This window comes from Megachile rotundata, chromosome 10, assembly GCF_050947335.1.
Source record: "Megachile rotundata isolate GNS110a chromosome 10, iyMegRotu1, whole genome shotgun sequence".
NCBI lineage: Eukaryota > Metazoa > Arthropoda > Insecta > Hymenoptera > Megachilidae > Megachile > Megachile rotundata.
In genome coordinates, this window is record NC_134992.1 from 12,307,607 (window position 1) to 12,332,709 (window position 25,103).

At 41.0% G+C, this 25,103-nt stretch overlaps 6 protein-coding genes across 18 annotated transcripts in view; 3 read left to right on the forward strand and 3 right to left on the reverse strand.

The window, feature by feature from the left end:
• LOC105663103 (transcription factor kayak) overlaps positions 1-8,409 on the forward strand; it is a 29,341-nt gene extending 20,932 nt beyond the window's left edge. For 2 of the 3 annotated variants that reach the window (XM_012290249.2, XM_012290254.2), the window contains exons 2-3: positions 5,923-6,366; positions 6,609-8,409. In XM_012290249.2, the coding sequence (XP_012145639.1) occupies positions 5,923-6,366; positions 6,609-7,184 (1,020 nt within the window). In that variant the 3' untranslated portion in view covers positions 7,185-8,409. Of the gene's footprint in view, positions 1-44; positions 265-5,922; positions 6,367-6,608 lie in introns of those variants that run through there. The other variant, XM_012290251.2, reaches the window with a different exon arrangement.
• Positions 8,406-12,823, reverse strand: mRRF2 (mitochondrial ribosome recycling factor 2). 2 transcript variants are annotated; one of them, XM_012290244.2, is made up of 4 exons: positions 12,673-12,823; positions 10,808-12,579; positions 8,882-9,028; positions 8,406-8,699 (listed from the first exon to the last, which is right to left on the reverse strand). In XM_012290244.2, exons 1-4 carry the CDS (start codon positions 12,821-12,823, stop codon positions 8,535-8,537), a joined length of 2,235 nt encoding a protein of 744 aa, XP_012145634.2. In that variant the 3' UTR covers positions 8,406-8,534. The 2 variants fall into 2 exon arrangements, with proteins under 2 accessions (XP_012145634.2, XP_012145637.2); XM_012290247.2 differs by lacking the exons at positions 8,406-8,699; positions 8,882-9,028 and adding an exon at positions 10,528-10,664.
• On the forward strand, positions 9,270-10,776 carry LOC105663102 (uncharacterized). Its single transcript, XM_012290248.2, has 3 exons — positions 9,270-9,403; positions 9,477-9,626; positions 9,755-10,776. The coding sequence occupies exons 1-3, from the start codon at positions 9,281-9,283 to the stop codon at positions 10,712-10,714; spliced, it is 1,233 nt and encodes a 410-aa protein (XP_012145638.2). The 5' UTR covers positions 9,270-9,280; the 3' UTR covers positions 10,715-10,776.
• Positions 12,824-12,908: 85 nt separating the features above from the next.
• mRpS18A (mitochondrial ribosomal protein S18A) lies at positions 12,909-13,712 on the reverse strand. Its single transcript, XM_003705371.3, has 4 exons — positions 13,574-13,712; positions 13,341-13,474; positions 13,137-13,260; positions 12,909-13,063 (listed from the first exon to the last, which is right to left on the reverse strand). Exons 1-4 carry the CDS (start codon positions 13,674-13,676, stop codon positions 12,942-12,944), a joined length of 483 nt encoding a protein of 160 aa, XP_003705419.1. The 5' UTR covers positions 13,677-13,712; the 3' UTR covers positions 12,909-12,941.
• Positions 13,713-15,123: 1,411 nt separating this feature from the next.
• Positions 15,124-18,011, forward strand: LOC100880240 (ribosomal RNA processing protein 36 homolog). The gene is made up of 3 exons (XM_003705372.3): positions 15,124-15,433; positions 15,579-16,089; positions 16,149-18,011. Exons 1-3 carry the CDS (start codon positions 15,389-15,391, stop codon positions 16,283-16,285), a joined length of 693 nt encoding a protein of 230 aa, XP_003705420.2. The 5' UTR covers positions 15,124-15,388; the 3' UTR covers positions 16,286-18,011.
• Positions 16,467-25,103, reverse strand: part of Atpalpha (sodium/potassium-transporting ATPase subunit alpha) — a 132,397-nt gene continuing 123,760 nt past the window's right edge. For 8 of the 10 annotated variants that reach the window (XM_076536330.1, XM_003705374.3, XM_012290257.2 and 5 more), the window contains 3 exons: positions 23,252-23,426; positions 22,946-23,178; positions 16,467-21,851 (listed from right to left, as the gene is read on the reverse strand). In XM_076536330.1, the coding sequence (XP_076392445.1) occupies positions 21,731-21,851; positions 22,946-23,178; positions 23,252-23,426 (529 nt within the window). In that variant the 3' untranslated portion in view covers positions 16,467-21,730. Of the gene's footprint in view, positions 21,852-22,945; positions 23,179-23,247; positions 23,427-25,103 lie in introns of those variants that run through there. The other 2 variants (XR_013039581.1, XR_013039580.1) reach the window with 2 other exon arrangements.

Sequence of the window (25,103 nt, forward strand, 5' to 3'; positions counted from 1 at the left end):
GCACGCGCTATCCCGACGACGATGAATACAAACAAGAGGCGAGACTGAAAACAACAAAAAAACAATATGGCGCACGCGGTCGCGCGCGACGGATGGATGAACTTGAAGGAGAAAGTCTTTATTCGACGCGTGAACGCGTGCTATTGAGCCTGTTAACGTATGCGGGATCATTATTGCGATGCGGACGAGCAAGAATTGTGCAACATTGTGCAACAACCATTGGAGGTTCCACCCGCTTCGGTGGAACAAACAGATCGTAAACGAGTTGCGTATGAAACCACGGCACGAATATTTTTATGTTCTCGTAAAAACCGCTGAAACTATATCGCTACCCTGCCTTTAGAGAAACGCTAGGAAAAAAGTAACCTCCGCTGATCGGGACTGTGAACGCGCGTGAAATCATTTATACACTATACATATAGACTTTAACGAGTCAGTGCACGCGAGTATAAAATATTCCACGATATATTGACTGCAACATAACTTTCTTTTATCCAAGGGTTAAAGAGTAGCCTTCCACTTGCTTTTTGATTTTGGGAAGGTCTTTATGGGTTAGGTTTTTCTTGTTTATGGAAAGGCTAGATTTTTTAGAATGTGTCTACTGAGGTTAAGATGTCCGATCATAATCTTTATCGTCCTCGATGTCGAGGTGAACTCTGTTTTTAGGAGGAATCTATTTTTCGCGGTATAGTGTTACGCGCATGCGCGTTGCGCAAAAATTCGGTTCGCCAGTTCAGTTCACTGCAGACATTTTCTAATCTTCTCTTTCAAAACCTTCTTGCTTTCCGAGAAAACACAAGATCGGAATCTGACCGTTTTATAATGATTTTTCGGTTATCGATATCGCCCTTTGTCCGCTCGCACGGGCCCAGAGTAGATTAAACAGCAAACGCATTTATTTATAGCAGCAGCGAGCGTGTGTGTGGTGGATATGCGTTGATTTCGCGTGTATGCGCGCGCATCCGTACATGTATCTCTCCGTGTGTCCGTTGCCGCGCGTGTACAACGAACAGAGGAAAGAGAACGACTGCATCGCAAAACGGAAGACGAGCACGCATGCCAACGTCGAATATTGAAAAAAAGGCGCCATCGCGCATCTGCGTGAAACGTTTCCCGTCCGCCTTGGTTGCCAGGGTGATACGACTTTTGACGCCACGATCGCTGTGTAACCTTTTTATCTTTGTTTCTCTCTCCATCGTGTACCACGATCTCGTGACCTTGCGACTGAAGTTTGATTGATTTCAAAATCGTGATCTCTGGTACCCTGTGTCGATAATTGAAATGCTGCCGTACAAACGCGTGTCAGTAATTCTTCAATACATCATATTGTAGCCTTCGTTATCGCTGGCGTAACGATTTTTGTTTAGGCTGGAATTCTCCGGCCTTAAAACATTCAAACCTGCGTGTACAGCTGCTGGAATTATAGATATGTAAATGGGAAGATGTTTTTTTATAGACTTTCTCTACGCTTTTAGATACTGCCTCGCGATTTTTTCTATGAGTCTGCGCATGCGCGAGCGACGTTACAGCAGCTGCTGCTTATGCATGCGCACATTGGCAGTAAGAAAAAATCCTATGAGAGCTCATCACTGCTTCTCGCCTTTCCTTCAGATTTTCTAGTGTATTTCGCTGATCCATTATTCGAACAGATTATGTTTGGTTTTCTTTTTATACAATTTTCACAATGAAGGATCATGATATACGCATACGGTTTAATATCATTTATCATACGTGACTAACGCCCATGGGGCGTATACCTCAAAGCGGTACACAGATTCATCGATCGATTTACCCACCGCTGAAGAAATTAAAACCCCTGATTTATCACTCGATTTTTTTTCTATATTTTGCAAAGAAAACACGTACGGCGTGTACGAATGTTCTGCATTCCTTGCATTGCGATTAGGTGAACGATGCACGATGCGAGAGATGCAAGAATTCAGGGTAGGATACGCAGCTATTTCTAGAAACGATGCATATATGTATTTTACTGTTGCAAAATGCTAATGAAAAACGACTGCTTAACTATAACGAATCAGAAAAAAGAAAATTATTGTTTTTGAAATAAATCTGGAATCTGGAGATTAAATGTTAAATCACAGGAAAAGGTTCTGAAATATGTAGGTAATGTTCGTTAAGTATTAACACTAAACCTACATATAACGTGTACTTAATTTTAAATTAAAAAATAAATAAACGACGAACCATAAATTAATACACACATTTTTTATCTTGATGAAAAGCAATGTTATGTTACTTTAACAAAACATGTACCTTAATTTTACATATTTTGCACATTTCTGAGGTTCATCTAACTGTGAATGTCAGTTTTCGAAACATAGTCTGCAAACTTTAATATATCTAAAGCTAGAACCCACGATTCACGAGACGCACCAAAACACTTCCAGAAAGAACTGTCATAACTCCGGCATTTTGAAATATTTTTCAAAACAGAAAATATTCTGTAATAGGCAATAGTTATAATAAATTATACCTGCAATTTCGAAAATGCAAAACAAAGGTGTCCTATAAAAAAAAATTCACAAATATCAGCTTATTTTCATTTATCTAATTGTGCGCCCCTTAATGTTAAAACGTGGCTTACTACTGTATAAGGTTCGTCTGGTCTACGAAGCATGTGTTCCGTCGGACAGGCACTGACATGTCGGAACCTGAACAGATATGCCAGACAAAATGGTACAGAGTTCGTTCACTAACACCACGTATAGCCTGACGTATTCAAAGTGACGATGCCGAGCAAGGTGAACGTCCCGTCGGTCAACGAATGTGCCGTGGTATTAATCGCGGTCTCGTGACGGTTGAAAAAACTGATAGCACCAGCATTTCCTTTTTATTAATCTTCGATACACCTACCGTTTTACAATTTTCAACTCGCTTCGTTATTATCGCTATTCAATTTTTATCGAAATTGTGTCGTACGAGAAATTCTAAGAAGCGATCGAATTTTCGCGGTAGATAACGAAAAGGGGTCGATAATCTCTTTACCGCAAACACGACTACGTCGATTTTCCTGTTCCGTAGATAAACGAAATTTTTCTTTCCGGCAAGGATATCGATGACCACACCTTTGTCGATCGACTGCGCGTTTTCGGCCCAATAACAAGTAAATACGAGCCGATAACTCCTCGCACGAATGTTCGTTTCTAAATTTATCGCGTCCTTAATCACGGTTACAATAACGGAATGGTCGCGATTATAAATTTCGAATCGTGCCAAATCGAGGGAGGTTTCCAAATAAACGTTATTGATTGTCGCGCATGCGCGTCTGTCGAACGTTGCCAATACTCCCGAAACTAATCCTCCACAAAAAGAAAATACGTAAAAATTGACGGGTGAAAGTATCTGAACCAAAATTCCGGAATTTTGGGGAAAGCGGAGGGGTTGGCCCAAAATTCCAGAAATCAGTGACGCGCGAAAACGATTTGGTAACGCCTAAGTTTATCGCTCCGGACATTCCTGAAATTCCTTCGTACAACAACATTAAATAGACGGGCCGCGAATTTTGTAGGTGGATGATTATACCAAAGTCGTTGTTTACGCTAAATAATTTTAGCGATGACACACGCGAAAGTAATATCTCGTGATTGTCGTCGTTTCGTTTTCTAAATATATTGGAATGCAAATTTTCGCACAAAATTGGAAGAGTTACGTCACGGTCACGGGATACTCAACCTGCAAAACGCATTCTGATAAGTATCAGTGAACTCGTGCCTTGCAAAACAGTTATCAACCGTATGTTGCGTTAGTAATGCTTTTTTTTATTCGCATTAATTATTAAACATTACGTGTACGGGTGCAATGTACACGAGTCGATAAAAAATGTGAAAGGAATATACAGATTATGTTCAAGTTTTATCTTGAGGCTTTACTAGATTCTTCCTGTTTCTTTACACTTCCTAGATTCATTTTAAACTCATTGTGTACTCAATGAATATATTCACTTTGTATATTCACTTTGTACATTCACTTTGTATATTCACTCTAGAATTCTCTTAGGGTAATCTTTTGATTGTGTTTTGGGTGCATCCACATTTCTTGGACTCGTCCTAGATCCTATCTAGGAAAATAGGATGTCATTGGACCTAAAATTGTTGCTACATAATGTCACATTCTACTTGTTGTTTCTATTTAATGTCACATAAGATCTTCATGATGTTTTAGACAATTCTCAGATAGTTTCTAGGTTTATTTTAACATGGAGAATGCTTTTAAATTGTACTTAGAGCGTCACTGTGAGGAATGATCATCCAGTTACAAATTTAAAAGTGAAACAATCTAACGTGTTTCGCAAGCTGAAGAGAGCAGTCGATGATGGAAACAATTGTCTGTCGTGCAGCCGTCGATGGATTTCATCGACAATAAAAGTTGTTGTGTACGCGTTCAGCTACGGACGATATTAATGACTTGGCTCGAATCACAGCTCACGTAGCGACAACCTCGCGTTCACCATTATCGCGTCGACCAATCGGCAGACGAGAGAGGGACTCGCGACGTATTATAGCACCGACATCGCACACACGTTTCCCAGAAAGCACAAAAGGACGCAGGAAGGAGAAAAGCACGTCCTTCGTTCACCTAAACGAAGAGACAACGAACCAACCGATAGACTCTATCATTTCTAAAATTACGTTCTGATAGTTAACGAAGGCCGATTCACGGATAGATTAGACGTCCGAGAAATCGAACACGATTCCCAGCACTGTTCAAGCATCATTGCACAGGAATTTACACGTTGCTCCTTCAACAGAGAGAGATCGTTCGATTACTTCGCTGTTCTAATATCATAATTAACCCCTTTGCGAGGCGCACAATCTGTGTATGTGTTAGGAAAAATGGCGGCAAAGTAAACAGGTTTTTCAGAGAGTTTGAAAATTTGGGAAATTTGCGGATCTGAATCATTTTGCAATCTGCAAAATTAAGAATGTTAATTCGGGAAATTAATTACAAGATTTGTACATGTCCGCACAAAATGGCGTAAGGGTAGTTCCTCGCTACCATAACTCCATAGTTACACATCACAGATTCCCCATAAAAACCCATAAATATTGCAACATAACTTTAAAGGCTTTCCCTACTCAAAGATAATTGCTCAAAAAACAGTTACTCACTCAAGGGTTAAACCCATCACTAATTTCAGAAAACCTTATCGAAGATTACGAAGAAGGGAAATCGGTAGGGATAATTATTGGGAACGTCGCGATAATGGTCGTAATTTTAGCGATGATGATAGTGACGACAGAGATGCACGCATACCTTGAAACACAACCCTGACGATCTGGTTCGCAGTGATAGCTTATCGTCTATTGGATCACGGGTATTTTTATCGGGACATCTCCCGATGGATTAGCGGTTCGCGATATCAAAAGGAAATGATAACGTTTGCCAAAGGTGTATATACCTGTCTATCGTGTTTCTTTCGCTTTTTTCCTGGCTTTTTGTGGCCCGTTGCGCAACGGTCTTTTTTTCCTTGGTATGAAAGCGTTTATTGGAATGGTTCTCTTGCTTCACCAACATACGACAAACTTTTTTATCTGTTTGGGTAATAAAGCCGACGATCTAAGGCGCAGTATCGCCTTCTGTTCGCATTAACCTGAGGAACGTTTTCGATACGTTTACCGTGTTATCGCATCTGGCGATATTACGATTTATAGCCATCTTTTACATGGTCACTGCGCAGCAGGTGTTGGGTGTGGACGATATTGACGACAATGAAAATCGTATCGACTTCGCCTTTTATTTCTTATTAACTTTTTGAAGGATGCCGATAAGAAAAGCCTCTGCAAGCTTATACTGTTCCACAAAAGTCAATATTGAGAAATACTTAACTGTCCTTTCCCAATAACTAGATAATAGATCTCGGAAGGGTTACAGTAGAATTAAACAACGGTTTCTCTGTTACAGCTCGTTTCTTTGGACGGCTTGCACAGCGGAGTGCCGACCAGAACGACGCCGACATTGACGCCGACAACGCTCCGCAGCATCGAACAGACGTTCCTGGAGCTGACCAGCGAGTCAGCGTCACACAGTCGCGAAGCAGGCTTTGTACCCCCGTTGGTTGAGCCCTCGCAGCCGACGCCGGCACAAACGCAGAACACGTCGGCCCATCACATCGTCACCAACGTGTCAGCCGGCCCTGTGGCTACCAACACCACCCTGGTGGACAGCCAACAGACGCAACAGCCGCAGCAACCGACCAGACGCAACATGGGCGGTAGAAGGCCGACGAGAACGATCGGGATGACACCCGAAGAGGAGGAACGACGACAGATACGCAGAGAGAGGAATAAAATGGCAGCAGCCAGATGCCGCAAGCGAAGGATGGATCATACCAATGCCCTGTTAGAAGTAAGTGATCGTCGAGATCCGTCTTATTCCTGACGTCTGCTAATGCGTCCCTTATGGATCTGCTCTACCTTCTAACATTTCACCCTTGCGGAGTATGTCATGAGTTGCTATGCGCAGAGATCAGATATTTTCAATTTGGAGATTTAGAAATTGTCCGAGATTCTTGATAAATCTACCTACTAGATAACCTACAACGTATTAAAAGACAATGAGCGGAGAATGTAACATTGCGTATGTTGCAGGAGACTGAGGGTTTGGAACAAAAGAAGCAAAGCTTGCAAGAGGAGATCCACCAGCTGCAACAAGCCAAAGACGAGCTGGAGTTCATCCTGGAGGCTCACAGAGCAGTCTGTCGACTCGGTTCCAGGTCTCCGCCGGACGTGAAGCCCGTGATAAAGCCAGAACTTCCGGCAGAGGATCATCAGTTCGCCAGCGTCGACAACGCGAAACGCGAATCGCTGAATGCCGCTGTAAGACCAAACCGGCCGAACTCGTTGCCAGTCGGTTTCGACAATAATAACCGGCCAAACTCCCTGTCGATCTTCACCGAATCGAAGGAGAGACCTGACTCGCTCACGTTCAAGACCGTCGAGACGCCATCTTTCATGAAACCGTCATTGGACGTCGTTGGGATGCCCATCACTACCCCTACGAGCGGCATACCCTTCAACTTCGAGTCCCTGATGGAGGGTGGTACCGGCCTCACGCCAGTTTCCACGCCCTTGATACCATCCTGCTCGACGCAGCAGAGAAACAACCTGTCTGCCGTTGACCTCAGCTCCCCAGATGCAAATCCACCGAAGCTGGTGAGCTTGTGACGCCAAGATGACCTCGAGTACGGATCTAACGAGGACGATCCGGAATGAAAGAGGTGTCAACGCCGTGTCTTGGACCTTTCGAAACTTTGTACAGAAGATGAAGAAGCAAGTTTTACGCGTTAAGGCTAAGGGATTCATCTTAGCGCTCAAAACTCTCTGATAGGTTAAGAAAGTAGGCGGCCATCTTTTTTGAATCAGGCCTCTTGCATGGCACCTTATGCGCTGTTATTCGAGGAGACACGCGACTCGACGATGATTTTTTTACAGTAGAGTCTCGTTATGTGGCCACGAATGGAGATTTCAATGAAAGTTTGAGAAAGGCCATGTAAACGACACTCTTTGTATGCAGTGTTTGTTTGTCAAAATTCGATGCTAGCAATTTTTGTCGCTAAAAATTTGAGAATTGTAAATTTGTAATGTTGCGAGTTTGAAATTTTGGAATTACTTTGTAGCCAGTGACTGGAGAGTCGCTAGTATGCATGAAGGTGGCAATATAACGGGAGTGTACCGTATGAACGTATGCGTACGTTGTAAAGATTCGAGGAATGCCTTTACTCTCGCATTCTTGATAGACTGTGAGAAACGGATATTGTTTTTTGGCATTTCGATTCGCGTCGATGCCGCTCATTTACATTACGAATAACGAGAAGATTTTTACGAGCAAATGACGTGGTTTGCAAGTTTCCCGTAATATGTAATCCCTCCATACATATAATATATATACATACATATATTTTACTATGTATGACATTTTTGCATGATCTTTAAGCAATATTAATATATTTATACGCGGCTGCTGTTTGCGAGGCTGGCCGATATTTTCGATAAGACTTTCTTCTTTCTTCTTTTTTATTATAATATTATACATATAGCATTAGCAAGAGAGAGGAGGTAGACGGTTTTACGACCTGCTCGATTTCAGCCCCGTGATCGGCGGTCGCGATCAACGATCGTTAATTAAGATAAAATTGTAACGCACCATCGATGAACGCTGCAATACATTTTGATTGGATCGAACGAGTAAATCAATTAAACATTATATAATTGTCGACGAATAATAACGATGTGTTTCAATTGTGTATCATAATTGTAAACTTCATCTAGCTGTAAGTTGAGGGATATTGCGTACATGTTCGTTTACGAGTTCTTCTCGTAAACGTCATGGATGTTTGGAACGAAAAACGTTCCCGTGATAGAACGTGCAAATAAACTCGTACAGCGTTAATGGTCGAATTTTATATATTTGTACAGTCGAATCGATGATTTCTGAATACAAAAACAAAAAAGAAATGATTTTGTATAATATCGCACGGACGTGTGCACAGTTTTACGTTCCTGTTCAACGTTCTCCTAATAGAAGCCTGTCGCCTTTTTAATCGCCTCCGCTTCGACCATCGCATCCATCTTTCGGTAATGATCAAATTCCAGCGAAAATGTTGCATGACCCGAAGAGACCACTCTCACTGCTGTCGAGTAGCCCAGAAGCTCGGACAGTGGGGCAAGACACTTTATCACCTGCATATATTTTTCTTTTATATACATGTACCATTGAATTTAAATCTTGGAAGTTAGTGACATTCGCATAACTCTTGTATAGGGTGGATAAGCTAGTTTTATATAATATACCGGGATTAGTCTGCCAATTCAATCAAATATACACCGAAGAAACTCTTTATATGTAAAATTAAAAAGCGTACCTTGCTATTTCCACGTACGTCTATAAACTGCACTTCTGCGCGTCTCTTGGATAGGTCCTTTAAAACAGCGCTCGAGTAATCGTCAGGTACCACCACTTCTAACCGCATGATGGGTTCCAGAAGTTTCACGTCAGCATCTCGCATCAGCTATTGAAAGATTTAGATAACATTCATATGACATATATTTAACAATAAGTTGAGAACAAGTTCTAAACTTATGTCGTAAAGGCAATTATTCCTTAGCCTACTAATTTTAATCAGTTTCAAAGGAACATAGTCCCAAGTGAAATGCTCTTTGAAGTTGGTCCTTCAGAAAACAAACGAAACGGAATCATGTAAATTTCAAAGTATCGACACGCATCAATGCCTGCATTTTTCGTAAAATAATCCTATCGTTTCATGGTTGCTGGGTATGTGTCTCTGTTGTACAGTATCGGCGACAAGCCCTTAGAATATTGGAGCAAACAGCAGTCTCAGTCAGGTCGCATACGTAAGATCTTAGACTCCGATCTATTGGAAAATGTACGTTCGTATTGTAGAATCTGAAGTGAATCGACTCAAATTGAATCTTGTTGATCATTGAAACCAATAACAGGTTATCGAGATACAGGACTTCGAACAACCGAACAGTTATGGCACTTCCATTTTGTGTCCTTCAGATTCCTCTCTGTTTCTCAACATCGAGCTACCGATTCTAGTCGTGGTCATTAAAAATGTAAATTTACCCTGTCGACTGCAATTGCAGGTAATAAGTTCTGTGCGAGGTCTGTATCTATCTGGGGTCTTCTACTGGGGATCCCTAGTTTGCAGCCCACGCGCTAGGGGCGTTATACCTAAATTTCAAACTCTCTAGTTCCTTAAATTCCCAACTAGGTGGCAGATACCCAAAATTGTCAGCATCATTTCCAATTCACCAACGTCGAGGGGGAGAAGCAAAACTCTAGGGGCCTGATTTGTCGCGCCAAATTGAAACTGGAAACCGGCTGGAATAAACTGGAACTAAACCTGTCGAGTCTGACTCAGACTATCTTCAAGAGCGAGTATGCGATCACGCAGAGGATACAGATTAGCGGAAATTGCCGTCTCCGTAGGGTGTACTTCATAGACAAGCACTACGACCAGCAGGAGATCTGTCCTAAGTTGTACCACAGATTCCTCGACTCATACATGCTGAAGTGGGGCATTCACACCGTGGAAAGATCGTCGCAAACATCTAACAAGAGAAACAAGAGTAAAATCAAGGCTGGCAATAATTTGAAGAGCAACATAAAACACTCCAGCGCCGAAAACGTGAGCGAGGATGAGATAGGTCGTAGTATTTTCAGATGTCCTGCTGGACGCAGCAGAATGCTCGACGAGAACTTCCTGAAGAACTTGCAGATGAAAACGAACGTACTGATCAACAGCTTCTTCGATAGACAACCTTCAAAACTGCCACATGTTCTGGAGCTGAAGCAGAATGCGAAACTGAAGCCTTACGCCTTGCCAGCATCCACGGCGAACGTGAGAATTCCTAATCCTAGCAACATTGCGGATGAAGCTCGCAGAAGAATTAACGTCCTTCGCACGTTCACCGATAACCAAAGGATCAAGGACAGGAATGCCGTGAAGAACATACAGGACAACTGGAGACACAGGTACTTTCTTCCTCACGATAAATCGTTGAAGAGTAACGATGCGACGAAGCAGAATTTGAAGAGGACTATGTTAGAGTGCAAGCCTAAGTCTTTGCATTTTCTGGCAGAAGTCAAACCTGACGCTGGAAGAAGTACTTCAGAATCATCTAAAACAAGCGGTGATACGAGTAAGCGTAACGAGAACGACGCTACTTGAATTAAACTCTGTTAAACTCTGCACTTTGTCATTTGTTAATATATTGTTTATCCCTAAACCTATATCTGATTATATTTCACATAAGTGTCTCACCTGCTTGATGCATTGGGACACAGCAGCCGTAATTATCGATGGCATAGTTCCTCGTCCGACCTCGAACCAATGCAACTTAATGCCCATATTTACTACTGGAAACCCTAACTTTGGTCCGCTTGATAAAACTGAGTTAACGCCAGCTTTGATGGCTGCCATAAATTTAACTGGAATAGCGTCTACGTTAGCGACGGATTCTGCTGTTCTATCAAGCAGTAACTTCACGTCTTCCATGTAGTCTGGTATTACTGACATAATTAATGTGACTTTGGGATTTGCGTTTCCTATCTTGTATTCGCAGGTGTATGTGTCCCTAACAGATTCCGTGATGGTCTCTCTGTAAGAGATTTGCAGGGGTCCTGTGTCGGCGTCGACTTTGTATTCCTTTCTAATTCTTTCCTTGATGATCTCGATGTGCAGTTCACCCATGCCTGCTAGCACGGTTTGACCAGACTCGTTGCCGTAAGTTACTTTTAAACTTGGGTCTTCTCTTTCCAATTGCTGAAGTGCAGTCTCTAAAGCTGCCTGCGTAGACAGGGACGGTGCTTCTATGGAACAGAAGAAAACGGGCTCTAAAGCTTTTGAGTTTGAGGCGAAGAAGTCATCCACGACTTTCTGGTCAATGTCTTTGCGGGACTGGAGTTTCTTTCTTGCCTCAGTTGCTGCTGTTTGATTGGACGTTATTAGGTCACCGGTTGTGGTTGTTTTTAGTCCCGCGACTGCAGCTATGTTGCCATGTGTAACTTTGGATACTTCTTGATAGTCGTCTGCACAAGCGACGTATAACCTGTTTACTTGCTCTCTTTGCTCCTTGTGAATGTTGTATAGTTTATTATGTCTTTCTATGCTGCCGGTATAGACTCTGAGGAAAGAAATTGGACCTCTTTGCTTGTCGTGAATTACCTTGAACACTCTGGCAGAAAGATTGTTGTTAAAAGTGTTGTAGTACTTTAAGTATTTGTTTTCATTGGGTGATGGTAAATACAGTAGCACAGCGTCCATTAATGGTTGCACTCCTATATTTTTGTAGGAACTACCTAAGAGTACAGGAACAGCTTTTCTACTTATGGTACTTCTGTACAGCGAGTCAAGTAGTAGTTGCGAAGAAATTGTATCTAAAGATTCCTGCTCTATAATTACATCAGCTAACTTATCATCTATGCTAGATAATTTATCGGTTAAACTTCTACGTTTTTCCATTGCTGTCTCCCACAAGGCTTTGTCTCCAGATTCAGACAATTTTGATCTTACAACTGTCATGCCCATATGCTTTGTTTCGAAGAATAATTTCTCCAAGCAAATCACATCCACAATCCCTTCTAAAATTCCTTTATTCTTTATTGGAAACTGAGTTGGCAAGGCTTCTGTGTTTAGCTTTGACTGAATAGATTTTAAACTCATATCGAAATTGGCATCTGCCCTGTCCATTTTATTTACATAAATAATTCTTGGTATATTGTACTTGTCTGCTTGTTTGCAGACTGTCAATGTCTGTGCCTCAACACCTGCACTACCATCTAATATAACAACTGCACCATCTAACACTCTTAATGTCTGCTCTACCTCCATAGTGAAGTCAATATGACCTGGAGTGTCTATTAAATTAATACGATGATTTTTCCAATCAAAAGTTACCGCTGCAGAGGTGATTGTTATACCACGTTCGCGTTCCTGATCCATATAATCTGTTACCGTATTACCATGATGTACTTCTCCCATACATTTTATGAGGCCAGAATAATACAACATTCTTTCTGTAGTAGTAGTTTTTCCTGAAAAATCATTCCAAACATTACGAATTCTTTAATGAAATGGGGACGGTTTTTAATAGGTTATAGTATAGAGTGTATTAAAATTATACAAACCGGCATCGATATGTGCCAGAATTCCGATATTTCGAATTTTCGTGACATCATGTTCTTCATACTGCTTTTTTAGAACCGCTGCACTATTTGATGCATACCTTTTCTGTAATTTGCACCAAGTACTTGCTATTGACCTATAACATGTCAGCATGATTCCTAACCTATACTGTCACTAACGTAATCACGAAATATTATTTCCAATTTCAACGTTCAATGAAATAAGACAGCACAAACTGTTATGATACTCAGGAAATGTTTATTCTATTCTTTTACACATTATTGTATCTAGCTTTAATAGTTTTTTCATCAAAGTAGGTGTTAAATTTTCTCCACTTTCGTCTTTGTAAAGGATGAAGTACACCACCCTTGGGACTTCTTATAGGCAATAAACCTACAATCAATACGTCATTAATTTATTGTTTATGTTCTATTAAATTACTGATATTTGATACTGATATATTAACCTGCATATTGAGCCATGATAATCAACGAAGAAATTCTTTTCTGCTGTACTTCACAAAGACCAGTAATTCTGCGGGGCAATATACAACCATCCGATCTAGTAAACTGACTTAAAATGAGAACATCCTGTAATGATATAATTAGTAAGTAAAAATTATAATGAATCAAACAAATATAAAATGTATAAGAAGGTATTTAGACCATACCGTATGCTTAACATCAAGACCGGAGGAACAGAGAGGACATGCTCCATTCTTAGCTTTTAACAACCGTGCTTCTCGTTCATCCCGTTTTACTATGCCTTCAACAACTATCGTATTCCCTTCCTTTTTCTCAATTACTGTAAAATAAACAAGAATTAGATTGTATAGGTTATGTATGCTGAATTAGGAATAAATATTATTCTTGTTTAACCAACACTTCTGTGTATGTTATTTACTTTCTTTAAGGTAAGCTGCTCCAGAAACAGATATATTCCTATTCTGACTCTGTAAGGATACAATTTTTCCAAAATTTTTAATAACACGGCACAACGCAGCCATTTTTAAAAACAGTGTTCAAATTAGGTTAGATTAGTATGTAATAGACAGAACTAAAGGTTATAATATTACGGAGTATATAGTTACAACTTGTTTAATTATATTACATACAAAAGAAGATATAAAAATAGTGGTCTACTGTATAATAAATAACTTAAAAAATTGAAAGTATTTACGAAGTCTCGTTTCGACATAAATTAAAATTTAAATTTTCGCGCGCTGTCTGAAAACAAGAGATACGTAATTGCATTTTTTCGTAAAATCAGACATTTTTACATATCACTGACGCCTGAAAACTGTTTTGCGAGAACAATAAAGTCAGGAAAATGTCCTTACAGTAATCGAAAAGCTTTATATACGAAAATTAAAATAATGCCATTTCATGGACTAAAAAAACCTTAGCCATCTAGCGGTGAACGGCCGAACTAACGAAATAGAAAATTGCGTTTCTCTCCAAAATGCGGGATTTTTACGCATTTCTGAGACGTGTAAAGTGTTCTACGACCTCAATTTAACAGAAAAAGTGGTGTCATAATGTGCTAAATTCGTTAGGAAAGAAAATGAAAAATATTGCATTTTATGGACCAAAAAATCGTTAGCCACCTAGCGGTGAAAAGTGGAACTAACAAAATAAAAAATTGCGATTTTCTCAAAATTGAGTGACTTTAGAGGTTTTCTGAGGCCAGAAATGAATTCTACGCACTCAAATCTATTGAAAAAATGCTATGGCAGTGCGCTAAATACATTAGGAAAGAAAATGAAAAATATTGCATTTTATGGAGAAAAATAGTGCCGCCATCTTGCGGTGAAACACATGAACTAATCGAAAAAAATGACCCCTCTGGAAGGACCTAAATTAGTTCCCCCTTTCGCCGCTAGATGGCTAAGGTTTTTTTGGTCCATAAAATGCAATATTTTTCATTTTCTTTAGTAATGCATTTAGCGCACTGCTATAGCATTTTTTCAATAGAATTGTGTGCGTAGAATTCATTTCTGGCCTCAGAAATGCTTAAAAGTCGCTCAATTTTGAGAAAATCGCAATTTTTTATTTTGTTAGTTCCATTTTTCACCGCTAGGTGGCTAACGATTTTTTGGTCCATAAAATGCAATATTTTTCATTTTCTTTCCTAACGAATTTAGCACACTATGATACCACTTTTCCTGTTAAATTGAGGTCGTAGAACACTTTGGTCGTCTCAGAAATGCGTAAAAATCCCTCATTTTGGAGAAAAACGCAATTTTCTATTTCGTTAGTTCGGCCGTTCACCGCTAGGTGGCTAAGGATTTTTTGGTCCATGAAATGCACATTATTTTTATTTTCGATTCTAATGCTTTTAGCCAGTAATTACGACATTATTTCAGCGCAGGGGAGCTTATAAAGTACGATACTATCCTTAACATTGCTTAAAAATTGCTTATTTCATAGAAAATCACAATTTTATATCTTACTAAATACCACCTGCTGCCAAGTGGCGTTCACCGTACTGTTTTCGTAATTATTTATTAAATATTCTCCCTTTCCGACTCAATAATGAATAATATGACCCAAGAATCAACCTTAATTGTCTTTAGAACGTTTTAAAGGTGTTAACAAGTCTGTAAATCCAAAAATTATACTGCTAGACTCATTTGTATTAAAAAATGGCGACCATTTTGATCTGTCTTAAATCACAGAAGAAGACTGTTCGCTTTAAAAGTCTTTTTTATTATTTAACATGAGCGATGAGGAAGATACGCTTCTCCGCGAAGATAAGGATCAGGTAGAGATTTACACAGTATAGTTTAATGCAATATTTTAATCGACACGTCCATTAAATACACATTGTGTTGAACGTGATAGGTTATGTTTACATTTCCTTTGAACAAAAATTACACTTAAATTAATGGGAGTACTTACCACAACAGGATCAGATTCGTTCAGAACTCTCTCAGATGAGTTTTGAGGATCTTCAGAAGCTGAAAAACAAGCTTGGAACTAAAATTTACAAGGAAGCATTGTTTGGTCCCCGCAAGGTTAAGAAAGTTGAATATAAAAGGGAAAACAAAAACCGTCCAAGGGAAATGTCTGCAAAGAAACCTGTTTCCAGATTCAGGGAAGTGGTACAGACAAAAAAGTTCATTCCTAGAGACCCTAGATTCGACAGTTTATGTGGCGCATTTGACCAGAAAGTATTTAAAAAGACTTACGGATTCCTCACCGAGATCAAGAAGAATGACTTAGCAGCACTGAAAAAGCAATTAAATGAGACAGATGATCCAAAGACGACTAAGAAAATCAAATACCTCATACAAAGATTAGAGAATCAGTTACGCGAAGAGCAGAGGAAGGATCAGGAGGAGGAGCAGAAGGGCAAGGAAAAGAAGGAAATAGTGGAGGCCATTAAACGCGGAGAGAAACCTGCCTTTAAAAAGAAATGTAAGTACTTTGCACAATGTATGTGGACACGAACTAACTAAGAATATTATCTTTTGCAGCGGAGAAGAAAGTTTTGAACTTGGTATCTCAGTATGAGGAATTGAAAAATTCTGGCAAACTTAAGAAGCATATTGAAAGGTTGCGCAAGAAGAATCTTCGCAAGGATAGACAGAGATTGGCATCTACTTCTGAATAAATTAAGGCATAGGGAAGGCAATAAATATTGATCGAATGAACGTTTAAGAAACTTAAATGTAACAGAAATAATGATAATTGTATATAAGCATAATAAATACTATAAAGAATTAAATGAAAGTTTAATGGGTTGCCTACATGTGTCTAAGCATGAAGCGTCAGGACGAAACGATAAAGAGTGCTTTATTAATTATGTATTTTTTATTTAACATCAAAAGTAATGACACTTGGGTTGGACAATGTCTCTCGTTTCTTTCTTAATGTATTTCACGTGTGAAAACAGAACTTACAGAATAATCAATATGAAAGGAATCATCAATCAGAAAGAGATTAGTTTGGTAGAGCGGTGTACATTTTATCTGAGCGTGTACGTGTGTCTTTTTCTCTCTATGTTCGCACGTGGTTTTCTTTTTCTCTTGGCGTGTAAAGATGTGTACGTGTGTAGAGTGTGTGTGTGTATAACATATGCGACGCTAAAACGAAAAACAGAAAAAGTGTTAGAAAGGGACCCCGAACGCAAAAGACGGTCCTATCCAAGCGGGACCGACTTCCGGTGGGTTCACCGTTCGCGCATGATCTGTTTGTCCGTCTTCAATTATTTAAAATATTTACAATATTAATAAAACATCATTCATATTTTTTGTCTTTTTTTTTGTATCTTTTTCTGTTTATATTTTTTTAATCATTCAATGATTCTGCCGTAGTGTGGCGGGCTGTGCAGGGGTGACGTTTCACTTTTTTAAATTCTCGTGACACGGTTTTTGGTATATTTTTAAGTATTGATCAACTCTCGTATAATTTCTCAATTTTCGATGTTGTATCGCCAATTGTGTATCACCGATCGCGGTAAACGAAAAGCGAACGGATCCATTATTCAAGCACACGTTTGCTACGTTCGCTCGTTTACATTCACGCAGTTTCCTTTCTCTCTCGTTCTTACGCCGATTCACCCGAAAAATCAGTTTACGACATCGTTAGTTCGACGATCGAGGTACTCGTTCGCAGACAACGAAAAGATTTGCGACTCGCGTGCCGAGGATCGCCCCACGAATCTGCGCTAGTGGAAACAAATATGTGACGGTCATAAAACGAGGGGTTACAGATTTCATTGGCCGCAAACACTATCCGCGTACAATCGAAAAAGAATAACGTGGAATCTAAGAAAATCTAAGCACGATGCGATTTCATGGATGCGGTTTCACATGACAGTGCCGAAGATAAAACGAGAGATGTTCAAGGGAGATCCGGGGCTTCCCTCGAGCGAGGGAATCCCCTGGGACTCTTTTGTACATTTCCGTTACGAACGAAGCCTAAGAGAAAATCGATTCAGGCACGAAAAGCAAAAAACGCGGATTCTCGTCCGTGTCCCGCTCAGTCCGCCGCAATAATTTGTGGTCTTAGACCGAAATTTCCTTTCATTGTCACTTTTCCATGATTTTTATTCTCTCGCTCTCTCTTTCTCTCTCTCTCTCTCGCTCTCTCTCTCTCTCGCTCACTCGTTCTCTCTTGCTCTCCACACCGTCTTCTGTTTCTTCTTCTTCTTTTTTTTTTGTTCGCTTATACGTACTTTGTTTTTTTCTTCAACAACACGATCTAGACTAAACCATATATAATAATTACATCTAATAATATCTTATTGTAACATGTATTATATTATAATAATTATTATTATTATTATTATATTATTATTAATGTTTTAATTCTTAGCCTAAAGTAAAGAGGCGCACGACGGCAAAGCATATTTTTTTTTATTTTTGGGCTCCTACGCCCCCCGGGCACGGAACACCCTGTCGACAAACCACGGATCCTGCAATCCAGCTCCGGCGATATATCGCGAGTCTCTCTTCTGCAGAAACGAATGAGCCAATCGCGTCCTCCCGTTCCGTGTTTCTTCCTTACTCTAATTCTTTTCCTACCTCGAAACACGGGGATCCGCCGAAGGCAATCTAAGTTTTTGTTCGATTTCGTTGTGACAGGAACGACGATAGATCTCCCTAACCCACGGACACTCTCGGAGCCACGCACGGTACCGTCTCGATATCGCGTCGACCGATGAGGCGAACGAAAATCGGTAACGATTCAAACCCCTCTCGTTGCCAGACATTTATCGAGACATTACCGTATACGCAACAGTGTCCTGTAACGCAGGAAACTATACGTAGGAAAATCAGCCGTGGAAAGGAAATTTAGACATCGAAGACACCCTCCCCTATCGAACGACCGATTTCGTGTTTCATGTTCGTTGGCGAGTAAGAAAATTCGGGACGTTTCTTTTACCCGTTTGTCTAATCCAGATCCGAGTTCGACGAGCAACGACGGTACACTGCTGCCCTCGTTTTCTTCATCCTCTCTCCGTGAAGGTCGGAATGGCGATCCACGTGTCTCGAAAACGATTTTGAAAACGTTTCGCCGGTCCTACCGAATCTCTCTCGTGCGGGAAACGTAAGAGGCTTTCAGTTCGCGGGTCGAACGATTCGGCCAGCCCGTCGCGCGCACCAACGGAGCGAAGGAAGATAGTGAAAGAAAATGGGAAAAGAAAAGAAGGGGCTGAAATTCGTAACCCTTGTTTTGATTCGTGATGATCCGAAACTCGGTGGGATTGGCGAAAGGAAGAACGTGTTAACGCGTGTACGGCACCTCAAGAACACCTCGATTATTGAACACTTAGGGTAGTTTTTGGGGCCAGGGCCGCCGAGCGAGCGTGTCACCCTCCGGAATCCTCCTCGACGTTCGCCTTTGATTCGAGGCGGAACAAAGGAACTAGAGAACGTGCTTTCAACCCCTCGAGGTTTCTTCCTTGATCGTCGAGGCGAACGATTCGATGACGACGACGACGAACGATCCATTTCGTCAACGAGCGAACGCGTTTCTCCCCGAAGTTCTTCGCTCGAAACGAAGCGCCCTCTTCGTCAGCGCGCGCATACACACACACACACGCACGCACATATATACGACAAAGCCGATACGCGAAAGCGAGCAACAACGGCAACCTAGGTAAAAACGGCGAAAAGGGGAAACGAGAACGAAATCGGAAACGAGTTGTTTCACACCGGAGAAGCTCGAAACACGACCCGATATGATCGCGCCTCTCGGATTGTCCCGGCCCGAAAAGTCGCGTGGCAGGCATTTTAAGTCACCTTCGTTCGTTTTTTTTTTCTTTTATTTATCTCTTATTTTTTTCTTCTTTTTTTGTTCTTGTATCGCTTTTGTTGCTCCTAGAAATGATTCGAAGGGGCGTTCGATTTACTGACACACACATACACACAACAGACGACCGCGGGTTGGTGGTACAGGGCGTTCTGCGTTCGGGGGTCAATATGATTTATAGCGAGCTTGTCCCGCTGGCGTTTTTAAACCTATGAAAAACTAAGAGAATGAATTTATACCATCTTTTTTTTGTGTTCCTTTACTTTTTAGTTTTTCGCCTAAGTAAGAATTGTTACTTTTTTTTTTGTTTCTTTTTGCCTGTATCCTGCGTATTTATTTCCTCTGTGTCAGTTCCTCTGCTGCTCACCTAAACTCGTGTTTTACTCTCCTCTACTTAGCGTTTGTCTAACCTGTTACCTCGACTATCGTGGCACCGTAGACACCGAGAACCGGTGCTTTCGGATCGACATTTATCGTTTTCTAATTCGTTTGTCCTGTTCGGTTTAATCGGCGAATACCGCGATTCAATTCTTCTCCGTTCTTCCTTTCTTCGGTTTTGTCTTCCTCGGCTGGGTTGATAATTGTTTATAATACTGTTCGTTTGCCGCCTTCGCGCGTCTTAACCTCTTCCTGACCCTCTTCCTCGTGGAACCGTGGCGTAGTGGAACTCGACGATGTCCCTTTTCCCTGATCCAGGTCCGTTCTCGCGATTATCGTGCAGAGACTGAGCTACTGAAACATCTACGCGATGCGATTTCTTCGACAGCTACTCGAATTTAAAGACTCGAACCGAACGACGTTGCTTCGCGATAAGGATAATAAATGAGTACTGCGAACGCGCTTTCGTTACTCTTATTATTATAATATTTCTTTATAATCTTTTTTGCTTTTTTTTTTTTGGATTTATCTCGTTTAATTCGCTTATCTCCACCGCGTCGTAAATGATTCTAGGGCGTGCCAATCTAGCGTACTGATCTCTCCTCGGTTTTAATCGGGAATTAATTAGGTTTCTATTCAAGACTAAATGGTGTGTCACGAGACGTCCTATTCTGTAGCGTACTCCTGCTCGTTTCTTAAACTTTTTGCATTTAGCGTAACATTTATATCTCTCTTCGGCTGCCACTACTATTTTTGCTTCTTCCTCTGTCTGGCATATTTTTTTTTTGTCTTTTTTAATTCATAGCAAGGGCATGGTGGCCAAACCTAGCGCAGTGATCTTTCGTTTAGCGAACTGGATGCCTACTACTGGTGAATATTTCTCGATATCACAAGACGTCTACATGGAATACTCCATCGATGCTAAATTATCCTCGACTATTCTTTCTTCGTTTCTGCGATCGTCGACGTTCGTACGTTGGCGTCGTTGATTCGTCGTCGTCCAACATCGTAACGGAGTCTCGATGATTTCCGTTCCACGTCACGTGTGCTTCGTTATGTTCGTTTTTAGGCCCTTACGCGCGTTCTGCTCCGTTTCGAACCAAATCCAGCAGCTCGCAGTGTGTGTGTGTATGTTCTGTCGATGATCAGACGGCAGCACCGACCCCTAAAATTTCGTGACCCTCGAATCGTATCAGGTGTGTGTGTGTACCTGGAAGCTTCATCTTCCCGACGACGTTGCTCGTAGAACCCATATCTCGTCGATCCTTTTCGATGTTTCTCGAACGACGATCTTTTAATGATACACCGGCACGCGCGTGCAAGCAACTCGCAGAGCCAGAACGACGAACCCTCTCGTTCCTAAACCCTCCTCTTCCCCTTTTGTACTTCGCACACACTGTAACTCTCCTATCCCAACGTTCTAATCGTTTATTCTCGAAGAAACAACTTGCAATAACAATAATATACCTGGTCGTTCGACGATTCGGCTCGATTATTTCTCTTATACGGATGCGAATTGTCCCTCGTTTAATCTCGTGATCTCGCGACAGTACGGTTTTTAGACCCGGATAGCACGCCCCATGGTAAATACAACATGTGTCTATGTGTGTCCTCGTGTGTGTACGCGTGTGTGTATACGTGTGTGGGTATTTGTACGTGTATACGTATGTACGTGTCTCATTAACGCGAGTGATTATTATGGTTTTTTTATTCTCTGTAATTTGTTCGTTTTTTTTTTTATTCTGTTTGGTTTTACTGATTAGTATCTCGGTGTATATCTCTTGCGTGGGTATATGCGTATCTCATTTTCTCTCTCTCTCCCGCACTTTCACTCTAGTTCTCTCGCATCATTCTCACTGCTACTCTCGCTCTGTACTCTTGCGCGCGCGCTCTGCGTGTATGATTAAATTCTTCTTTGCGTCTAATAGTAAGTTTCTTGCTCGAGCCAGCCTCCTGGATTCCGGCGGAGGTAGAATCGTCTCGTCTCGTCGTAGATGAAGATGGCGAGCATGAAAGGAAGGGCGGGTAGCCACCAGACGAATCTGAAATATACAAATATATTGTTAGTTACTGATCACTTCAATAAAATATTCTTAATATTCTTTACAATGATGAAATGAAAGTTGAGGTTAGATGTGTGTACTGTTTCGGTTCAATTTATATGGAGATATCATGTATGTATGTTTGATATGAATATGTTCATATGAAACCATACATGTGTCCAGATATCTACAGGCACATTATGTATAGATACATGAATATGTTCATATGAAATTATATATGTGTCCACACATCTATAGGCACATTATGTATGGATATGTGAATATGTTCATATGAATATGGTCATATGAAATCATACATGTGTCCAGATATCTACAGGTACATTGTGTATAAATACATGAATATGTTCATATGAATGCATTTATATGAAATTATACATATGTCCACACATCTACAGGCACATTATGTATGGATGTATGAATATATTCATATGAATATGTTCATATGAAATCATACATGTATCCACATATTTACAGGTACATTATGTAAGTATATATGAATATGTTCATATGAAATCATACATGTGTCCACATAGACAGGTACATTATGTATGGATACATGAATATGTTCATATGAATATGTTCCTATAAAATCATACATGTGTCCACATATCTACAGGTACATTATGTATGGATACATGAATATGTTCATATGAATATGTTCCTATAAAATCATACATGTGTCCACATATCTACAGGCACATTATCTATGGATGTATGAATATGTTCATATGAATATGTTCATATGAAATCATACATGTGTCCACATATCTACAGGCACATTATCTGTGGATGTATGAATATGTTCATATGAAATTATACATGTGTCCACACATCTACAGGCACATTATGTATGGATATATGAATACGTTCACATGAATATATTCATATGAAATTATACATGTGTCCACACATCTACAGACACATTATATATGGAAGTATGAACATGTTCATATCAAATCACACATGTGTCCACATATCCATGGGGATAATTCATAAGATCCTTTGGAGCTGATGGACTTGTAGATGAGATGACGGTGAAAACGGGCTTCTTCATGAAAGGAAATAGAAATTACTTGAGAGGGAACATGCGGAGACCCTTGTCCATGCCAGGTGTGTAGCTTAGGAACGCGGCGAGGGCGGTCTCGAACACCAGACCAAAGTTGAGGGCCCAGTTTCTCATTCCCTGGTGAATGATGGAGTTACGTCGCGTCTTGCAAACGATCAAATCGGCCCATTGGACGATCACAATCGATACGAAGAAGGCTGTGTGGCAGGTGAACTCCAGTGTCTTGCGGTCATTGTATGTCTATGAAGAAACAAGATACAATTAAATCGATCCTTGGATAACCTTATAAACAATATTTGGATAAAGTGCTTACCCATTCTTGGCCGTAGCTGTCACGAAGATCGTTGATAGCCTTGGAATCCCATTGTTTTCGGATACCGAAAAGATGCAGAGGCAGGAATCCGTTTTCAGCCATGATTACGAAGTACACGAAGAAACCGGCTGCTGCCTGGATCATACCGATCTGACCGTATGCCATCGAAATAAGCCTAGACACCATAGAGTCACCATTTAGATGTTTGTTCGTCAACAGCGTCCGATGTTTGCGGGTACATTCCGACTTCCAAAGAACTTTTCTCTATGTTCAAAAACTTACTACGTCATTTCAAAAATGTTCAACTCTAAATTGCAAATTACAGGATCAGAATCAATTTACCGCCCAAGGTGTTACCGCAGGGAATATTTAAACTAAGTGACACTAAGTCTAACGATAGAATATTTCAATCTATTCTTGACCACAAAAAAAGTACGATTCTTTGAAAGTCAGCGGAAGCTGTTTATGTGTATGCGATTAATCGTCTAAGTTCGCTTCTAAACAGCCTAAGGTGTTAAGTGTTAATTACGAAAGCCATTGTTACCTAGGATTAAGATGCGTAATAACAACTTACCGGCTCGGAACGTAGGCGGTAACGATTGGTTCTTCACACCGAGACATGCCACGCAAAGCACCAGACAAACACGTAACCGGCTGCTGTTCGTCAAGCCTCACGGTGCACGTTATTTCGCAAGTTCGAGCTTTTCGCGTGCAGAAGTCATGCAAGCTCGGTCGAACCGTGAGATCTGACGGATCAGCGAATATAAGCAACATCAAATACTTCGTTGGCATTCGCGTGGATATGTATTAGATCTTGATATCGATCCTGCGGTTATTTGAAAGTTAATCGTGTGAAGAATTGAGTGGTTCGCAAAAACTCGTTATATTGCCGGGTGGATATATTTGTTAGACGCGTTGCAATTTTGGGGCGAGGTATTACGGTATATTATATTTCGCGCGCTGTAATTCGGTGAGTTGAATTTCGACGCGTTGTAGTTCGGTGCGTTATGAATTCCACGAGTTGCGAATTCGGCGTGTTATGGATTCGGTGCGTTGGAATTCCACGCGTTGTAAATTCGACGCGCTGTGAATTTGACGCGTTGAATATTCCATGCGCTATGAATTCGACGCATGGGATATTCCACGTGTTGTGAATTCAATGCGTGAGTATTCGACGCGCTGTGAATTCGTCGCGTTGAGTATTCCGTGCATTGTGAATTCGACGCGTTGTGAATTCCACGCGTTGTGAATTCAATGCGCGAGTATTCGGCGCGTGGTGAATTCAACGCGTTGTGAATTCAATGCGTGAGTATTCGGCGCGTGGTGAATTCGACGCGTTCAGTACTCCACGCGTTGTAAGTTCCACGCGCTGTGAATTCTACGCGTTGTAAATTCGACGCGCTGTGAATTCGACGCGTTGAGTATTCCGTGCATTGTGAATTCCACGCGTTGTGAATTCAATGCGTAAGTATTCGGCGCGTGGTGAATTCGACGCGTTCAGTACTCCACGCGTTGTAAGTTCCACGCGCTGTGAATTCTACGCGTTATAAATTCGACGCGCTGTGAATTCGACGCGTTGAGTATTCCACGCATTGCGAGTTCGACGCGTTCAGTATTCTACGCGTTGTGAATTCGATGCGTGAGTATTCAGCGCGCTGTGAATTCGACGCGTTCAGTATTCCACGCGTTGTGAATTCGATGCGTGAGTATTCGACGCGTTCAGTATTCTACGCGTTGTGAATTCGATGCGTGAGTATTCAGCGCGCTGTGAATTCGACGCGTTGTGAATTCGATGCGTGAGTATTCAGCGCGCTGTGAATTCGACGCGTTGTGAATTCGATGCGTGAGTATT